At 44.5% G+C, this 15,368-nt stretch overlaps 1 protein-coding gene across 2 annotated transcripts in view; it reads right to left on the bottom strand.

Moving 5' to 3' along the window:
- The window catches only part of RTN1 (reticulon 1), a 406,711-nt gene that overhangs the window by 152,803 nt on the left and 238,540 nt on the right, over positions 1–15,368 (bottom strand). For both annotated transcript variants that reach the window (XM_069733463.1, XM_069733472.1), the window contains exon 2: positions 8,946–9,671. In XM_069733463.1, coding sequence (XP_069589564.1) covers positions 8,946–9,671 — 726 coding nt within the window. The remainder of the gene's footprint in view (positions 1–8,945; positions 9,672–15,368) is intronic.

Genomic DNA, 15,368 nt, shown 5'->3' on the forward strand with positions numbered 1-15,368 from the left:
GTTTGATATTGTGCAGTTCTGGGATCTCTGGTTGTGCTATCTTTAATTTCTGTTTTCAGTTGGTTTCTGCAGCCATCTCTGTGTTTTCTATTAGGAGGTGACCTGTTTTTATACCCAGTCCTTAGATCTTTCAGGGACCTCCTTCCCCCTATCTATAGGTCTTCGCTGAGATTAGCCTAGGATTGTTGGTGGGTCTATTCGCAAGGAATGGGTTGCCCGCTCCATCGTAGGGTATCAGCCTAGTCTCAGTGCTGGGTCAGTTTTTCCCCCATCTATCCTAGTTCTGTGTTGCAGTTCCGTAACAGTTTGTCCAGCCACACATATAAAACAAAAAAAATTATCTCCCGTATTCCTTCAATATGTGCAGCGTCCAAAAACTTGCACAATGCTTGCAAAAGTTAACTTTGGAGGTAGCCTACCTGCAACAGCACATGAGTAATTACTCTGGAGCACACTCTGAAGAACCTAAGGTAGGATTACCTGAGTTTTTTCTGGTAAATGGCAGGAATTTTTTACTTTAAAAAATGCATGTTTACTATATTTTTGGCTTAGACCCAGATAATCAGGGAGTGAATTACAGCGTGGGGGGATTATTATGTCTTTACTGCAAAATGAACCCCAAATCTGGGCATTTTCATTACATCCTGATGATCCTTGTTTGACATCAGTAGAAGCATTTTATTTTTTTTGCTATGGGGTTGTTATATGATGATCCGGTCACATCAGCTGAGGCAGAGCTCAGATGGCTTAAATAGGGGTCTGTTGATGCTGAGAATTATTGCACCCAGTTCAGACAATGGTCCGCAGAGGTCAGGTGGAATGACCCAGCGCTCAAGAGTCAGTTTTTAGCAGGTTTGAGTGAAAGAGTTAAAGATTTGCTCATTGCATATCCTGCACCTGATACTTTGGAAACTGCTATGCAGTTAGCTATCCGTGAGGATAGAAGATTGAGAGACAGGCAGAATGAAGAGAAGGCTCTTATAATGCTTGACCCAGTCTCTCAGGATAGCCCCATCGACAGCGGGGAACTGATGCAACTTGGAGCGATGTTCTCTCATTCCCAGGAGAGGGAGAAGAGGTTTTCTGAAGGGCTATGCTTGTATTGTGGTAAGGCTGACCATTTTATTAGGCAATGTGAGGTTCGCATAAGGAAAGAAAGAAAAAAGGTCAGTCAGTAGGACCAGTTCGTATTGTGATTTTACTGAAATGCTACAGGTACAGTTTGCATTCAATATGGTCCCACTTTTAATACATTTTGGAGGCAGTAATGACACAGCGAATATAAAAAACGTAAAGTGGGATTAATGTGGTCTTGCTTCTAACACATTTAGGAGGCCGTAATGGCACAGCGAATATAAGAAACGTAAAGTGGGATTGTTGTGGTCTTGCTTCCAACACATTTGGGAGGCCGTAATGGCACAGCGAATATAAAAATCGTAGAGTAGGACTGCCCCACTATGAGAATGCCTTGGCATGGCGGGGTGGCTCAAAAAATTTATCAATTGTTTGCTAAATGTCTCATTTTGATATACAGTTAGAAATTAATATGTGCATGTGCACTTTTGTATTGCGTTCTGATCACAAGCAGCGCTGGCTTCTCCCCTTTTAATTTGCTAATTATTACAGAATATTCATAAATAATTTTTCTGTAATCACTAAACCTATAACTGATCTCACCAAGAAGGGTTCCAATATGATCCAATGGTCCTCTGAGGCTGTTAAGGCTTTTGAGCATCTCAAGGAGAGGTTTAGCTCTGCTCCTGTTTTGATCCAGACACATGAGACCAAGCCATTTCTGGTAGAGGTTGATGCCTCTACAATAAGGGTGGGCGCAGTTCTGTCCCAAGAGGGAGAGGATGGGGTGCATCCCTGTGCTTTCTTTTTTTAAAAATTTTCGGAGACTGAGATCAGCTATGATGTTGGGAACAGAGAGTTGCTGGCTATTAAACTCGCTTTTGAGCATTGGCAACATTTTTTGGAGGGGGCTAGACATCCGATACAGGTTTTTACTAATCATAAGAATCTGACGTATCTGGATGCTGCTAACCGTTTGAATGCCCGTCAAGCTAGGTGGGCACTGTTTTTTTGCCTGGTTTCATTTCTCCATCACATATATCCCTGGGATGAAGAATGTTAAAGCGCCTGCTTTGTCTCGTAGTTTCTCTCCAGCAGTTAATACTGAGAAGGAGGAATGTATTTTGCAGAGAGGGGTGGTGGTGGCAGCACTGGGTTCTGAGTTGGAGAGTAGCATCCTAGAGTCCCAGAATGCTGCACCAACTAACACTCTGTATGGTAAATTATTTGTGCCTAGAGCCTTGCGGAGAGCTTTGTTTGCTGAATGTCATGAGTCCGCTAGAGCAGAGGTCCCCAACTCCAGTCCTCAAGGCCCACCAACATGTCATGTTTTCAGGATTTCCTTAGTCTTGCCCAGGTAATAATTGCATCACCTGTGCAATGCAAAGGAAATCCTGAAAACATGACCTGTTGGTGGGCCTTGAGGACTGGAGTTGGGGACCTCTGCGCTAGAGTTCTGGCTAGGTGCTTTGATAGCTTTCTATGTTTGATATTGTGCAGTTATGGGATCTCTGGTTCTGCTATCTTTAGTTTCTATTTTCAGTTGGTTTCTGCAGCCGTCTCTGTGTTTTCTATTAAGAGGTGACTTGTTTTTATACCCAGTCCTTAGATCTTTCAGGGACCTCCTTCCCCCTATCTATAGGTCTTCGCTGAGATTAGCCTAGGGTCGTCGGTGGGTCTATTCACAAGAAATAGGTCGCCTGCTCCATCGTAGGGTATCAGCCTAGTATCAGTGCAGGGTCAGTTTTCCCCTTCTATCCTAATTCTGTGTTGCAGTTCCGTAACAGGAAGGTATTGCAATCCAGATATACTGCTAGAGATGAGAAAGATCCCCAAAGGTTAGGAAAGACAGAGAGGGGGATATGTCACCCATACCGAGAACCAGAGCTGAAGTTGTATCCGGTACCTGTGGGAAAGATGACAGCCCGTTGGGACTTATCCTTTGCACCTGCTTGTAAATACTGTACAGACTGCCATTCATAAAGTAAAAGTTTGTTTTTTATGAACCACGTTTCTCCTGGTTTATTTGCTGCCCTGGTTCCAGAAGAGGCATTCCTGGAGTCGGAAGAGGTCTGCCGGCCAGAAGTAAGTGGGAAGAGTGACATACACAACAGCACACCGGGACTGGGACACGCCTTGTCTGTAGGATGCCAAAGCGAGTGGGGACCGAAGCTCGCCCATGACTACCACGCTTGGGCATCTTACATTAACGTTATAGAATAGATTTTTCTCTGTTTCGTAGGTTCCAATCCTTACAAATGCTAATGCCGAACTGCTGACCAGATTACTGTCATGCATGGTGGCTTCATCCTTAGATCTGAAGAGCAAATTATTACTGTCAGAAATTAAAAGTCTGCAATCACTCTGTTAATTCCATCTGCCAAATCATGACACTATGTGATATCCTCACACTGTCACGATTCCGATTTTGTCCTGTGCACGTGGGCAGTCACGTGACCACATGTATGGTCAAATGCTGTCTAGTCTTATCCGGCTCCTTGCAATTCTCTTCTATGAAACGGAGCAGATGAGCTTAGCTGCCATGTGACTGCACATATGTAAATTGCATACATGTTCAATGTAAAAACAAACAACTGTGTGTATTATTAGAGAGTCCATTATTTAGGCCATGGAAGTGACAGCAGATCTGATGACTTACAAGGAGGCTCACCTTCCACTGCCATACTTTTATAGGAGTAACTATTGATGCTATTAATGATTGAAGGTAGTAATTTATTTTAAAGTGAATCAGTCTACAGCTTTTTGCTGTGCAATCTGAGAGCAGCATGATGTAGATGTAGAGACCCCGATTTCAACGATGTATCACTTACTGGGCTGCTTAGTGCAGTTTTGATAGAATCCGTGTTTTCTCTGCTGCAGATCCAGCAGCACTGTATAACCTCACCCCACATCACTGATTGGCAGCTTCCTGTGTACATTATCATCAAGTTTCCAATTGGTGGTGGAGGCAGAGTTACACAGATTAGCTGGACTACCTGGCACGAGACACCTAGTCCTGTAGTGATAATCTCCTGCTGACAAAACACTGAAATTACAGCACAGAGCCTAATAAGCGACACGTCCCTAGAATCAGAATCTCTGCCACTACATTATGCTGCTCTCAGATTAAAAATAAACAAAACTGCTGACAGATTCCCTTTAAAAGTGCAGGCTATTAAATCTGTCTTTTTTTAAAGGGAATCTCTCAGCACTTTTGACTCTATTTTCCCCAAACCAGTATTACAACCAGATAGCAAACCTAAGTTTCTGACTTTACTGGTTGCAACACTAAGGAAACAAATGTAACAATGCCAAGTGTCCAATGGACATTCTGTTGAAGCTTTGTTGTTCTGATATAGAGCATGTAATAAATAATAATAATAATAATAAATGATTGTTTCCTACAGAAGCCTCTAGGGGGAGCTCAAGAAGTTACTGCATATTGTTTATACATTGAGCTCAATGATAACACAGTATGCAGTTAGCTCCTCAGCTCCATCTATTGGTCAGAATCTTATGTATTCAATTTCCGTCAATGCAGGTTTTCTCTCTCCGGGTTGTTCAGCATTTAGATAGTATTTGCTTTATTGCCTAGCAAATGTTGTTCTAACTGACAAGTTGATGAAAGGTTCCCTTTAAGGCAGGCATGAAACCCCATTATAAATTATACGGTTGTATTAATTCACATTAGCATTATTGGTGGGTTCTGCAGCACATCAATGTATTTTTGCATATGTTATTACCGATCCTCTTTCATTCGGCAGTGGGAGTTCTATGCTATATTTGACAGCTTCATTAGCGTCTGGTAAATATATTGATCTATGTGCTGGCCTGTATTAGTTTATAGTGATTGCGTTACGGAACAATTGGATCACTATTATTATAATTTTGTACACGTATGCCGTTGTCAGCATTGACAGAGCGCCGCTCGTGTTGACGGCATCATCGCTGAAATATGTAGTGAGTTCTTCCATAAATTATTCAATAAGAGCCATTTACATATTGAAAAACCTGCAGACCGAAAAGGCTTCGCTATGTGCAGTGATGTGTCTAATACCGTCCACGGAAAGCTCAGATTAACCATAATCTGCATCGAAGTTTACATAGTGATCAATGCTTTGGGAATTTATCACTAGAACTTCAATCAATTTCTAATTTTTTTTTCAACAACTGGTTTTATTTTTTTCTTTAAATCAGGATAGTCACATTTCAGGCATATCATGGGAGAGTAGCTAGAAGGTATAAAGTGTGTATCTTTAAAAGGAAACTGTCAGCAGGTTTTTGCTATTAAATTTAAAAGCAACATGATGTAGGGGCTGAGAGCCTGATTGCAGTGATGTGTCACTTACTGGGCTGCTTGATGAAGTTTTGATACTATCCCTGTTTTAACTGCTGTACTCAAATGCTGAGCTGTGTAGAACCCCGCCCACAGCCCTGATTGGCAGCTTCCTGTGTACACAGTCAACAAGCTGCCAATCAGTGGTGGGGGCGGGATTACACAGATTAGCCTGACTGCTGTGCACGTGCCACCTAGTCCTCTAGCGATATAGTCTCCTGCTGATAAAACACTGATTGTATTGAAACTACAGCAAGCTGGTGAGTAAGTGACACATCGCTGGAATCAGTATCTCTGTCGTTCTCAGTTTAAATAACAAAAACCTGCTGACAGATTGCATTTAATGCCCTTTGCAGCACATTTACCATAATGTTATAAGATTTAACATATAATGTTGAATATAGATTTAGATATTTGTGGCTTTTTTTTGCAAGGTTCATGATAAAAATGCTACAATGTTCGCTAAAATGTGCCATATTTTAGGTGCAAAAAATTGTGCAAAAAGCCTATCAGGTGGTGTACAGTTAAGAAAAAGTTTCTAAAGACCCAGCATGAACCACTTTTATAAATTTGGTCCATTTTTAGACTATCTATACTGACGGGACCCATATACATTAGATTCAAGTTGGTCGAGCCTACAGGGAACCAGATGACCATCTAATGGGTATGGGGGTCTCCTGATTCTCACATTATGTGTCAGAAGAGTTGGGGATCTGGCAGGTGAAAAGCAAAGATCTGCTTCCTTTATTCTCTGGGGGGTGGTAGCTGCCCTCAGAGGTGTTCGATGGCGGCATTCTCCCTGATTAGAAATACATAAAAGCTGGTTGAAGCGTGTATGTACTGTATATTGGGGAGTGAGGTATAATTTTGGCCAATAACATTTAAGTTGTACGGGCCCCTTAAAGGGCGTGTCCATTGAAGAAATACTATCACTAGCCACAGGATCGGCACCGAACTGCAGGACAAGGCATTCCTATCCGCATTAGATTGGAGCGGCAGAACAGATGCACGACCGCCACTCCAAGCATTCTCTATGGGCCTGACGGAAAAAGTTGAGTGCAACGCTCGGCAGACGCATAGTGAATGAATAGAGCACCGGTTGGACGTGTCCTTTCTAAATGTGAATACGTACCCTGTTCTGCCAATTGCTGTGGGTCCCAGGGGTCTTAACCCCATTAATTTATAAGTTGTTCCCTTTCCTATGCACAGGTGATAAGTTATTTTCACTGGTCAAACCCTTTAAGTTTGGAAAGAATCAGTAAATGTTCCCTAAATCTTCAGATTGGGCTTATTTATGAGGGCATGAAAACCCAGCGCAACCGCTAGTGCCCTAACAGTAGAGAGCGCTATTAGGCTAAGTGCACACGTTGCAGAATTGCCGCGGAAATTTCCACGGCAATTCTGCAACTCCTGCCGCGGGTATATCACATGCGGAATTGGCATGCATATTCCCGCAGAAAACTAGCGTTTTACAAGCATAATTAGCTTGCAGAATGCTAGCGTTTTCCAAGCGATCTGTAGGATCGCTTGGAAAACTGATTGACAGGTTGGTCACACTTGTCAAACATAGTGTTTGACAAGTGTGACCAACTCTTTACTATTGATGCTGCCTATGCCGCATCAATAGTAAAAGATAGAATGTTAAAAATAATTTAAAAAAATTTAAAAAATGGTTATACTCACCTTCTGACGTCCCGATCTCCTCAGCGGCGTCCGTTCCGATAGATGGTGTGTGTGCAGGACCTTCAATGACGTCGCGGTCAAGTGACCGGTCATGTGACCGCGACGTCATCGCAGGTCCTTCACACACACCATCTATAGGAACGGAAGCGGCCGCGTGCACCGCTGAGAGACGGGAAGACTCCGGGGCCATCAGAATGTGAGTATATCACGATTTTTTATTTTAATTCTTTTTTTTTTAACCAATTATATGGTGCCCAGTCCGTGGAGGAAAGTCTCCTCTCCTCCACCCTGGGTACCAACCGCACATAATCTGCTTACTTCCCGCATGGTATGCATAGCCCCATGCGGGAAGTAAGCAGATCAATGCATTCCTAGGTGTGCAGAATCCCCGCAATTCTGCAAATTTAATGAACATGCTGTGTTTTTTTCTGGAATGCGATTCCGCTCAGGAAAAAAATGCAGCATGTGCACAAAAAATGCGAATTGCATTCTGTTAAATATGATGCTTAATGTGAGTGTTTTTTTTCGCGGTTTATAGCGTTTTTATAGCGAAAAAACACAAAAAAACCCCGAAAAATCTGCTACGTGTGCACACAGCCTTAAAAGGGTTTTCCAGGATTAGAAAAATATGGCTTTTATTTTTCAAAACCAGTTTCAAGCCAAACCAGTCTATTGGTTACATCTGACATTGTAGCTCAGCTCCGAAGAAGGGCAGCCAGGCCTTTTTCCTGGACAATCCCTTTAACACAGTAAGGACATTACCATGACGTTTTTCCATTACCCTACAGAGCAAAAAAATAGAATTACCTCTATATCTGTTGATCGTACCTTTCCAATTCTACCCAATACGTTGCATTGCGGCGTTTGCCAAGGACACTGAGAACAGCGACTGCACAATATTTTATTGTCTGCCACAGCTTACAGCTCCCAATATAGTTAATTGAAAGGAACTTGGCTAGGTTTGATACCATCGATCTGTGTGAGCTGTGAACCAAGTCCAGGAGTTTGTCTGCCGCCCCTTTGTCTGCTCTTTGTTATATTTTTGGACATTTGTGGACATTTCCAAGGCAATGGTTACATAATAGCCCACCAGCATGTGTCAAATAACAAATGCCACTAAATCAAACATTAAAGGGAACCTGTCATGTCGATTGACCTGCAGACATAGTAATAGACATGTAATGCGATTGACCTGCAGATATAGGGTTAATCTATAAGTTAATAGCATTAAAAAGGTGCCCAGACGCAGTGCTGACAGCACGGCTCCCAAGAGCCGATGACTTTCAGCCATGCACACACCCCACACCTGCAGGTTAATAGAGTTATCTGATGTGACAGGTTCCCTTTAAGTAATTATACTGTGACAGGGCAACTTGTAACTTATAGAACTGTATGCATTAGTGGTCAGTGTTGTTTCCACAATCAATAGTACAAGTGAATATAAGAAACTTTATAACTTACTGCTGTCTACTGTTTTATCTCACCCCCACAGCTGCATTCACAGCTACACTGGTAAGTACTGCTCTATGATGTCCTCTATACTGCTGCTTCAGAATCTATACTAAAGAGGGAAATGAGAGCAAGAATCCCTTGTGTCTTTGTGTGCTGTGTATGTGAGACATCAGGGGAGCTGGGAGCCACCTACTAGCTCAGAGACAGCAAAATTTATAGATAGAGCACGCACAAGGGAAAACTTGAGAAAAATGCAACAGGATACGAGTCATATATTAACCAGAAATTGTGTTATTCCTTATGTAAAAACACATCTTATTCTGGAAAAATCACCTGAAGTGACAGGTACACTTGATTATGTAATTTTTAGGTTTAGTTTATAGGGTTATCATGGGCTTACCTGTTTCTATGGATGGAGGTGTAAGTGACTCTGGACTGTCATCCTCTGGTTCAGACACCATAACAGTTGGGACTATATCAGAACTTGGTTTTAAACCTGCGTCAGACAGATCCTCACTGCTTTCATTAAAGTCATTATCAATAGAAGATTCAGTAAGAGTGATTTTTACTGGAGACATTTTAGTATTTCTGGGTCCCATGTCACTATACAGTCCCATACTGTTCCCAGGTTCCTCCATATAAGGTGCAAAAGACAGATCTTCGCTCACTTTGCCACTATGTTGGTCTTTTTGCAGGGTTTTTGAAGCAACCCCATCAGAAAAATCATATCCCGTAGGGCTTGGCTTTTTCTCATCATCGCCTGGAGAATGCTTTGGGTTGCTATCTGGGGATCTGCTGATGTCAATATACTTGTACGCTTCTAATTTATCATCCTCCATGGGATCAGACAATGTTTTGATAACATCTTTGCTTTCAGCTGGTGTCATCCCAATACCTGAATCTGAACTAAACAACCCTCGAGACTGAAAAGTAGGCATTTCTTGAGGAGACTGAGAACCAAGGCTAAGTTGTTCCTCATCGTCCAAGCTGGTGCCAACATCTCCTCTTTTAAGAATCCCGGTGAAGTAGTTGGAGTCTGGCTGAGACATGTAACGCTCATCTGACGTCAGAGAGGTGTAAAAGGCTCCTTCTTCATCCATGGGTAATTTCTTGCTGCTTTTATAATCTGAAAGCACAAGATTAAAAGTTAAAAAAAACTTGTTAAAATACATTAAACAATCTTTTAAGTGAAGGTTCAGTTTACGCTCATATATTTTATTTTTCCTTAGGTTATACAACAAGTTATATCATATTTTGGTGTTTTTTTTCTTTCATATTGATTTTCTTTTCATGCCGATGTGACTTCTATATTTTCAGGTACATTCTATACACTTCTCACCTACTCGCTGATTGTATTTGCCTTCTCACCAGTCAGGAGAGAAATGTCTCCTCAAGGCTTTAGGGTTTTTTTCTCTGCTGATCTGGATGGTTCTTCCCAGTTACTGGGAAATTTGCATTTATCATTGTTTTCTGAGAAGCTTAAAAGGTTGTCTCGTCATCTTAAATTGGTAATACTACAAAATGCTTGTAAAAACAGGCAGCCTTGAAAATCACTTGTTAATTAAAATCCTCTTTGTTCTCAAGAATCTATAACTGGTGGCCGGTCCCCTAGGCAAGGAGCTTCACAGTTACAAGCTCTTTGCTAAAGAGTTTGTAAGCAGTGCTCTGGGCAAGGTTCAGTGTAAATCTGCTCTTCTGTTGGCTGCAGAGACAAAGCTGCCTCTGCTTGCAGCGTTGGAGACCTCACAGTTCAGGTGTCATGGGGATACTGCGACAAAGAGGAGCCAGAAGACCACAACATCTGATTGCTCCTACTCCTGCGCTGAAAAGAAGCACTTCAACTTCTTTTTAAATGGTGCAAATGTCTTTTGCCTGTCCAGGGGTTAATTGGATAAGTTGCGAACTCCTGGAGTTATGGCTCTCAGCTGAGCTGAGCCACGTCCATCACCTATATAATCTGAGTCTTGACTGACACACATCGTCAGAGATAACTTATGCTGCATGGCTGGGAGGATAGTAGTTGGTGGTTATATGAGAAGGCATTTGGTGGGTTTATCTGTGACTGTTTCTTTGTTTAGTAAGTCTGATAATTCCCTTTCCTTCTCATATTTTTTTTTTCCCTATCCACCACTCGCTGCTGCATTCATATGTTCTATGTTAGTGAATATTTGTATGTCTGGTATTTCCCCTTTTCGTGTTATCTTGTTCGTCCGGTTGACGTACTATGGTTCACAACTATTCCCCTCTTCCCTGGGTGGGGGAAGATTACAAACAGAGGGCGGATTCAGGAAATAAGGCAAGGTACATGGCCCTGGCATCTTCACCTTCAGAAGTAACTCAGAGAACAGGGCGAGCTAGTGCGCCTTCTAGCGTTAGGGACAGGGAAGGAGCCCCTGGTCCCGGGTCACCCTACAAGAGTCGTGACATCAGGCCAGAGGTGCAGCATGATCAAACAGTAACTCATGTGGAGTTTCTGGAAGCTGTTTTGTAGGAACGGGGTTTCTATATCCTGGAGCGATCTTTTTCCTACAAGTGTGCACAATTTACGGCACACCAGCTTTCCACGCTAAAACAGTCCTTTCTCTGTAATTGTTAAAGTGGGGTAGCATGGAAGCTCAAGAGTTATCTGTAAAATAGTCTGTTGTGTTTCTTCAAATCAATTTGGTGAGATTTGCCTTGTTCGGTTGTGACACTGGCTTAAGATCGCATAATACACATCACAGCCAATTTAGGGTGCGTTCAGACGAGTGTTTACAGAGGTTTACGAATAAGAATAGTGCTTGAAATAGTGCTTGAAATGGCAAGTAGGTCCTGCTATTTCATGCCGCTGATCAGAACTGTCCGAACATTTCACCCCCCAGACAGTGGTTGCTGCAGAAGACAGAATGTGGAAAAAAACTTTTTAAAGGAGTTGTTTTCTACTGGACAATCATTGCTTAATCCCTTCAGGGCCCCACAGATAGACTGGAGCTCCTCAACATTCCGTCAAAGTGGTTAGCAGCAGCTGACTGCTGCTTCACATGACCACTGCAGTCAATCTGCTGCTACTAGTGACTCAGAGCTTTTGAGATGGCCGTAAGACAAGCTACAAAATATTTTATGCTTCATGAAGGCCACCCCTTTCTTTGTCTCAGTAGGGTGTATGTGCATCTTAGAGTGGTCAGAGCATAGAGCTTCTAAAAGCATCTCTTGCTCTGGCAGCTGTGAGGCAGTGACCGTGTTATATATGAGGGTCGAATTGTGTCCCCCAGGATGTGCTCAGAAGCGTATTGAGGCCGTGGGAGTGCATTGCAGTCACAGGCATAGCTGTGATTGCAATGCTTAATAAAAGTGAGTGTTGGTCCTGGGCAAGCTATTTGTCCAAGGCAAAATTAGGAAAACCTGCTATGGGCTTTTATTTTTGAAACAGACAACAGGAAGGTAGTGGGGCGGTCTATTTTCTCCCCGGCCAGGTTTTCCATGTGGCCTATGGCCACAGGTTCGTTGTAAAGACCCCTGCAGCAGAGGGTTGAGTGTGTCAGCGTGGAGTTTGCAAGGTGCAGAGCAGACAGCTCTGCAAAAGCTCAGGAAATAAAGAGTCAAGTGGAGCAAACTCCTGGCACCGCGCAGCATAATACGGTGGTGCAGTCACTCTCGGCAACAGGAGGCATTTATGGACTGTCTTGTTTCCCGGCTGCGATCCAGAGGACACCGTGTGTTTTGTTTGTGAGTTTGGACATTAAACCTACATTTACTTTTGAACTTTCCTGGGTCACTGCCTCATCACTGCACAGTGAGGACACCACTGCACTACATTTGGTTGGAGAATGCGGGCAGTGTGAATTGAGGCATACCCCAATGCCAGCTGCATGTCTGTCATTAGGCCTAACACACTGCAACGCAGGCCTGCCGGCAAATTGGAGGAAATCCTGAGGCAGCTGGTCCTCATGCAGCAACAGACCAATAACCTGTTGATGTAGCAAATTGCAGCCCTGTGGGAGACACCTCCAGTGCCAACCCCGAAATATCAGGAGGCCAGAGACAAGGTTTGCTCCGCTTTGAGGAAACCGAGTCCGGAAAATGACATGGAAGCTTTCCTCACTGTATATAAGCGCACAGCAGACTGGGAGAACCTGTCAACTTTGCAGTGGGAAGTCATGGCTCAGTTCCTGAGGGGTGACGCGCTAAAAGCCTACTTTGACCTCAGTTGGGAGGACACCCAGGGCTACGCCAAGCTAAAAGGTGAGATCCTTGCCCAACTGGGGGCTAATACCTCTGTTAGAGCCCAATGGGTGTTTTCATGGACTTTTGTGGAGGCCCAGCCCGCCAGTCTCATGTGTATGACTTACTGCAGCTTGTGAAAAAGTGGCTCCAACCTGAGACTTTGACTCCAACCCAGATGGTGGGGAGGGTGGTGGTCGACCGGCTGGTGAGAGCTCTGCCAGCAGCCATACAGCGTTGGCTGGGGCAAGGGTACCCAGGCACTCTGGACCAGGTGATGGGACTGATTGAGCGGTACACAGCCACTCAGGACTTTATGCGAAACACGGCTACACCATGGCTGTCATGTCAGGACACACCAACTCAGGAGCTTGTGAAAAGTCCACTACCCTCTACTAGGGCCAATCAGGACCAAGCCCGTTTGGAGGGGTTATCCTGAAGGGAGAGTGACAGCAGACCAATGTCCCCTAAATCGGCCCCAAGGTCCAGTCGCGCCGCAACTATCTAGTGTTGGCGGTGCCAGGGCCCCGGACTTGTGGCTGCCAACTGCCCCCTGACAGCTGAACCCATGGACTGCAGATATAATCGCCGTGTGTCTATGTATGCCCAGCCAGTCTGCACCGCCACTACAGGCACTGCCGATACCGAACCCCAATTGTGCATGGTACTCGTTAATGGGTATCAGACGGACGCTCTCTTGGACTCGGGGAGCTCAGTGACTCTGATTTATGGGTCCCTTGTTGCCGGGGACAACCCCAATGGACAGAAAGTGGGGGTGGTATGCATACATGGGGAACTTCGAGAATACCCAATCGTGGAGGTTACGTTTTCCACCCCATGTGGAGAAAGAAGACATGTTGGGAGTGGTAAAAACTCTTACGAATGGGACTGTGTTGGGAAGAGACTTGCCCCTGTACTGGTCCCTGTGGGAGACCAGGGTTAGCCGTCCCAAGGTAAATGCTATTCCAGGAGCGGAACTTGAAGATTAAACCGAGTCAGGTATACCTGCCATAGGGATTGACAACATAGGGACAGAGTGCAACCTTGATAGGCTTCCCCTAGAGATATTGGCAGGAGAGGTCAAGGACACCCCCCAGATCCCCGAGCTGGAAGTGTCCCCTGGTAATATCGGGACTGCTCAGCTCCAGGATCCCATCCTGGGCCGTGCATGAGAAAAGGTCATTAAAATTAATGGAGTAGCTTAGCAACTAGGTGCGGAGACAGTTTTTCTCCGCATGTCTATCCACTAGGAGTTGTTGTACCGTGTGAATAAAGTTCGGGGTGAGGTGGTGGAACAGCTGGTGGTGCCCCAATCCTACTGTCGGGCATAGCTCACACCCACATGCTAGTAGGGCACTTAGGGGCCAAAAAGACGCAGGAGTGCATTCAGCGACAGTCTTTTTGGTCTGGGGTCTACACGGAGATCCAGAGGTACTGTGACACTTGTCTGGAGTGCCAACTATCCTCACCCACCGCAAACTACCAGAGTCCATTGGTACCTCTGCCTATCATAGAGATACTGTTTGAACTGATAGCAATGGATCTGGTAGGCCCCATAGTGAATTCCGCTTGTGGCAATCAACATATTTTGGTCATAGTGGACTACGCCACACGGTACCCAGAAGCGATACCTCTATACCACACCTCAGCCAAGTGAATAGCCCGCGAGCTATTTGCCATGTTTTGTCACCTTGGGCTACCAAAGGAGATCCTTACAGATCAGGGGACTCCTTTTATGTCCAAGGTGACCATGGAGCTATGTAAGCTACTCCGGATTAAACAGCTATGTACGTCGGTACTCACAAACTGACTGGTTCTTGGAGAAATTTAATGAGACCCTCAAATCCATGCTAAAAAAGGTGGTCGCCAAGGACGGGAGGGGTTCGGACATGTTACTGCCCTATCTAATGATTGCTATCTGCAAGGTGCCGCAGGCCTCCACGGGGTTCTCCCCATTTGAGCTATTGTATGGCAGGCACACAAGGGGTCTGCTGGACACAGCCAAGGAGAAGTGGGAACAGGAGCCCACTCCAGATAAGAGTGTCATTGAACATGTGGCAAGCATGCAGGACCGGATTGCGGCAGTATGGCCCATAGCAAAGGAGCATCTGATGGATACCCAGGCTGCGCAGAGCTGCATGTATAATAAAAGAGCCACGGTCATTACCTTTAAAGAAGGAGAAAGGGTGTTGGTACTAGTGCCCACCACAGACAGTAAGCCAAGTGGCAAGGGCCATATGAGATAAGGGGGAAGGTTGGAGTAGTAAATTACAGAGTTTACTAATCCAGGAATATAAAACCCGGACAGCTGTATCACGTCAACCTGTTGAAAGTGTGGAAGGACCAGGAATGTCTGGTTGCGGAGGCGACCCCCGGTTCTACCAACAGGGAACCCTCTGTCACCGGCCAAAGACAAGGCCGAGAGGGAGGTAAAAATAGAACACACTCTCTGGAAACAGCATAGTCAAGAGGTTCAGAAATCAGTCCACGAGAATGCAGACCTATTCTCGGAATTACCCAGTCATACCTCCATCATCCAGCATGACATTGTCACCGGGCCTCATGTAAGGGTACAAGCCATCGTGAGTGTGGTAAGAAAAATGCTCCAGCTGGGAGTAATTGA

Source organism: Ranitomeya imitator, chromosome 1 (genome assembly GCF_032444005.1).
Source record: "Ranitomeya imitator isolate aRanImi1 chromosome 1, aRanImi1.pri, whole genome shotgun sequence".
Lineage (NCBI taxonomy): Eukaryota > Metazoa > Chordata > Amphibia > Anura > Dendrobatidae > Ranitomeya > Ranitomeya imitator.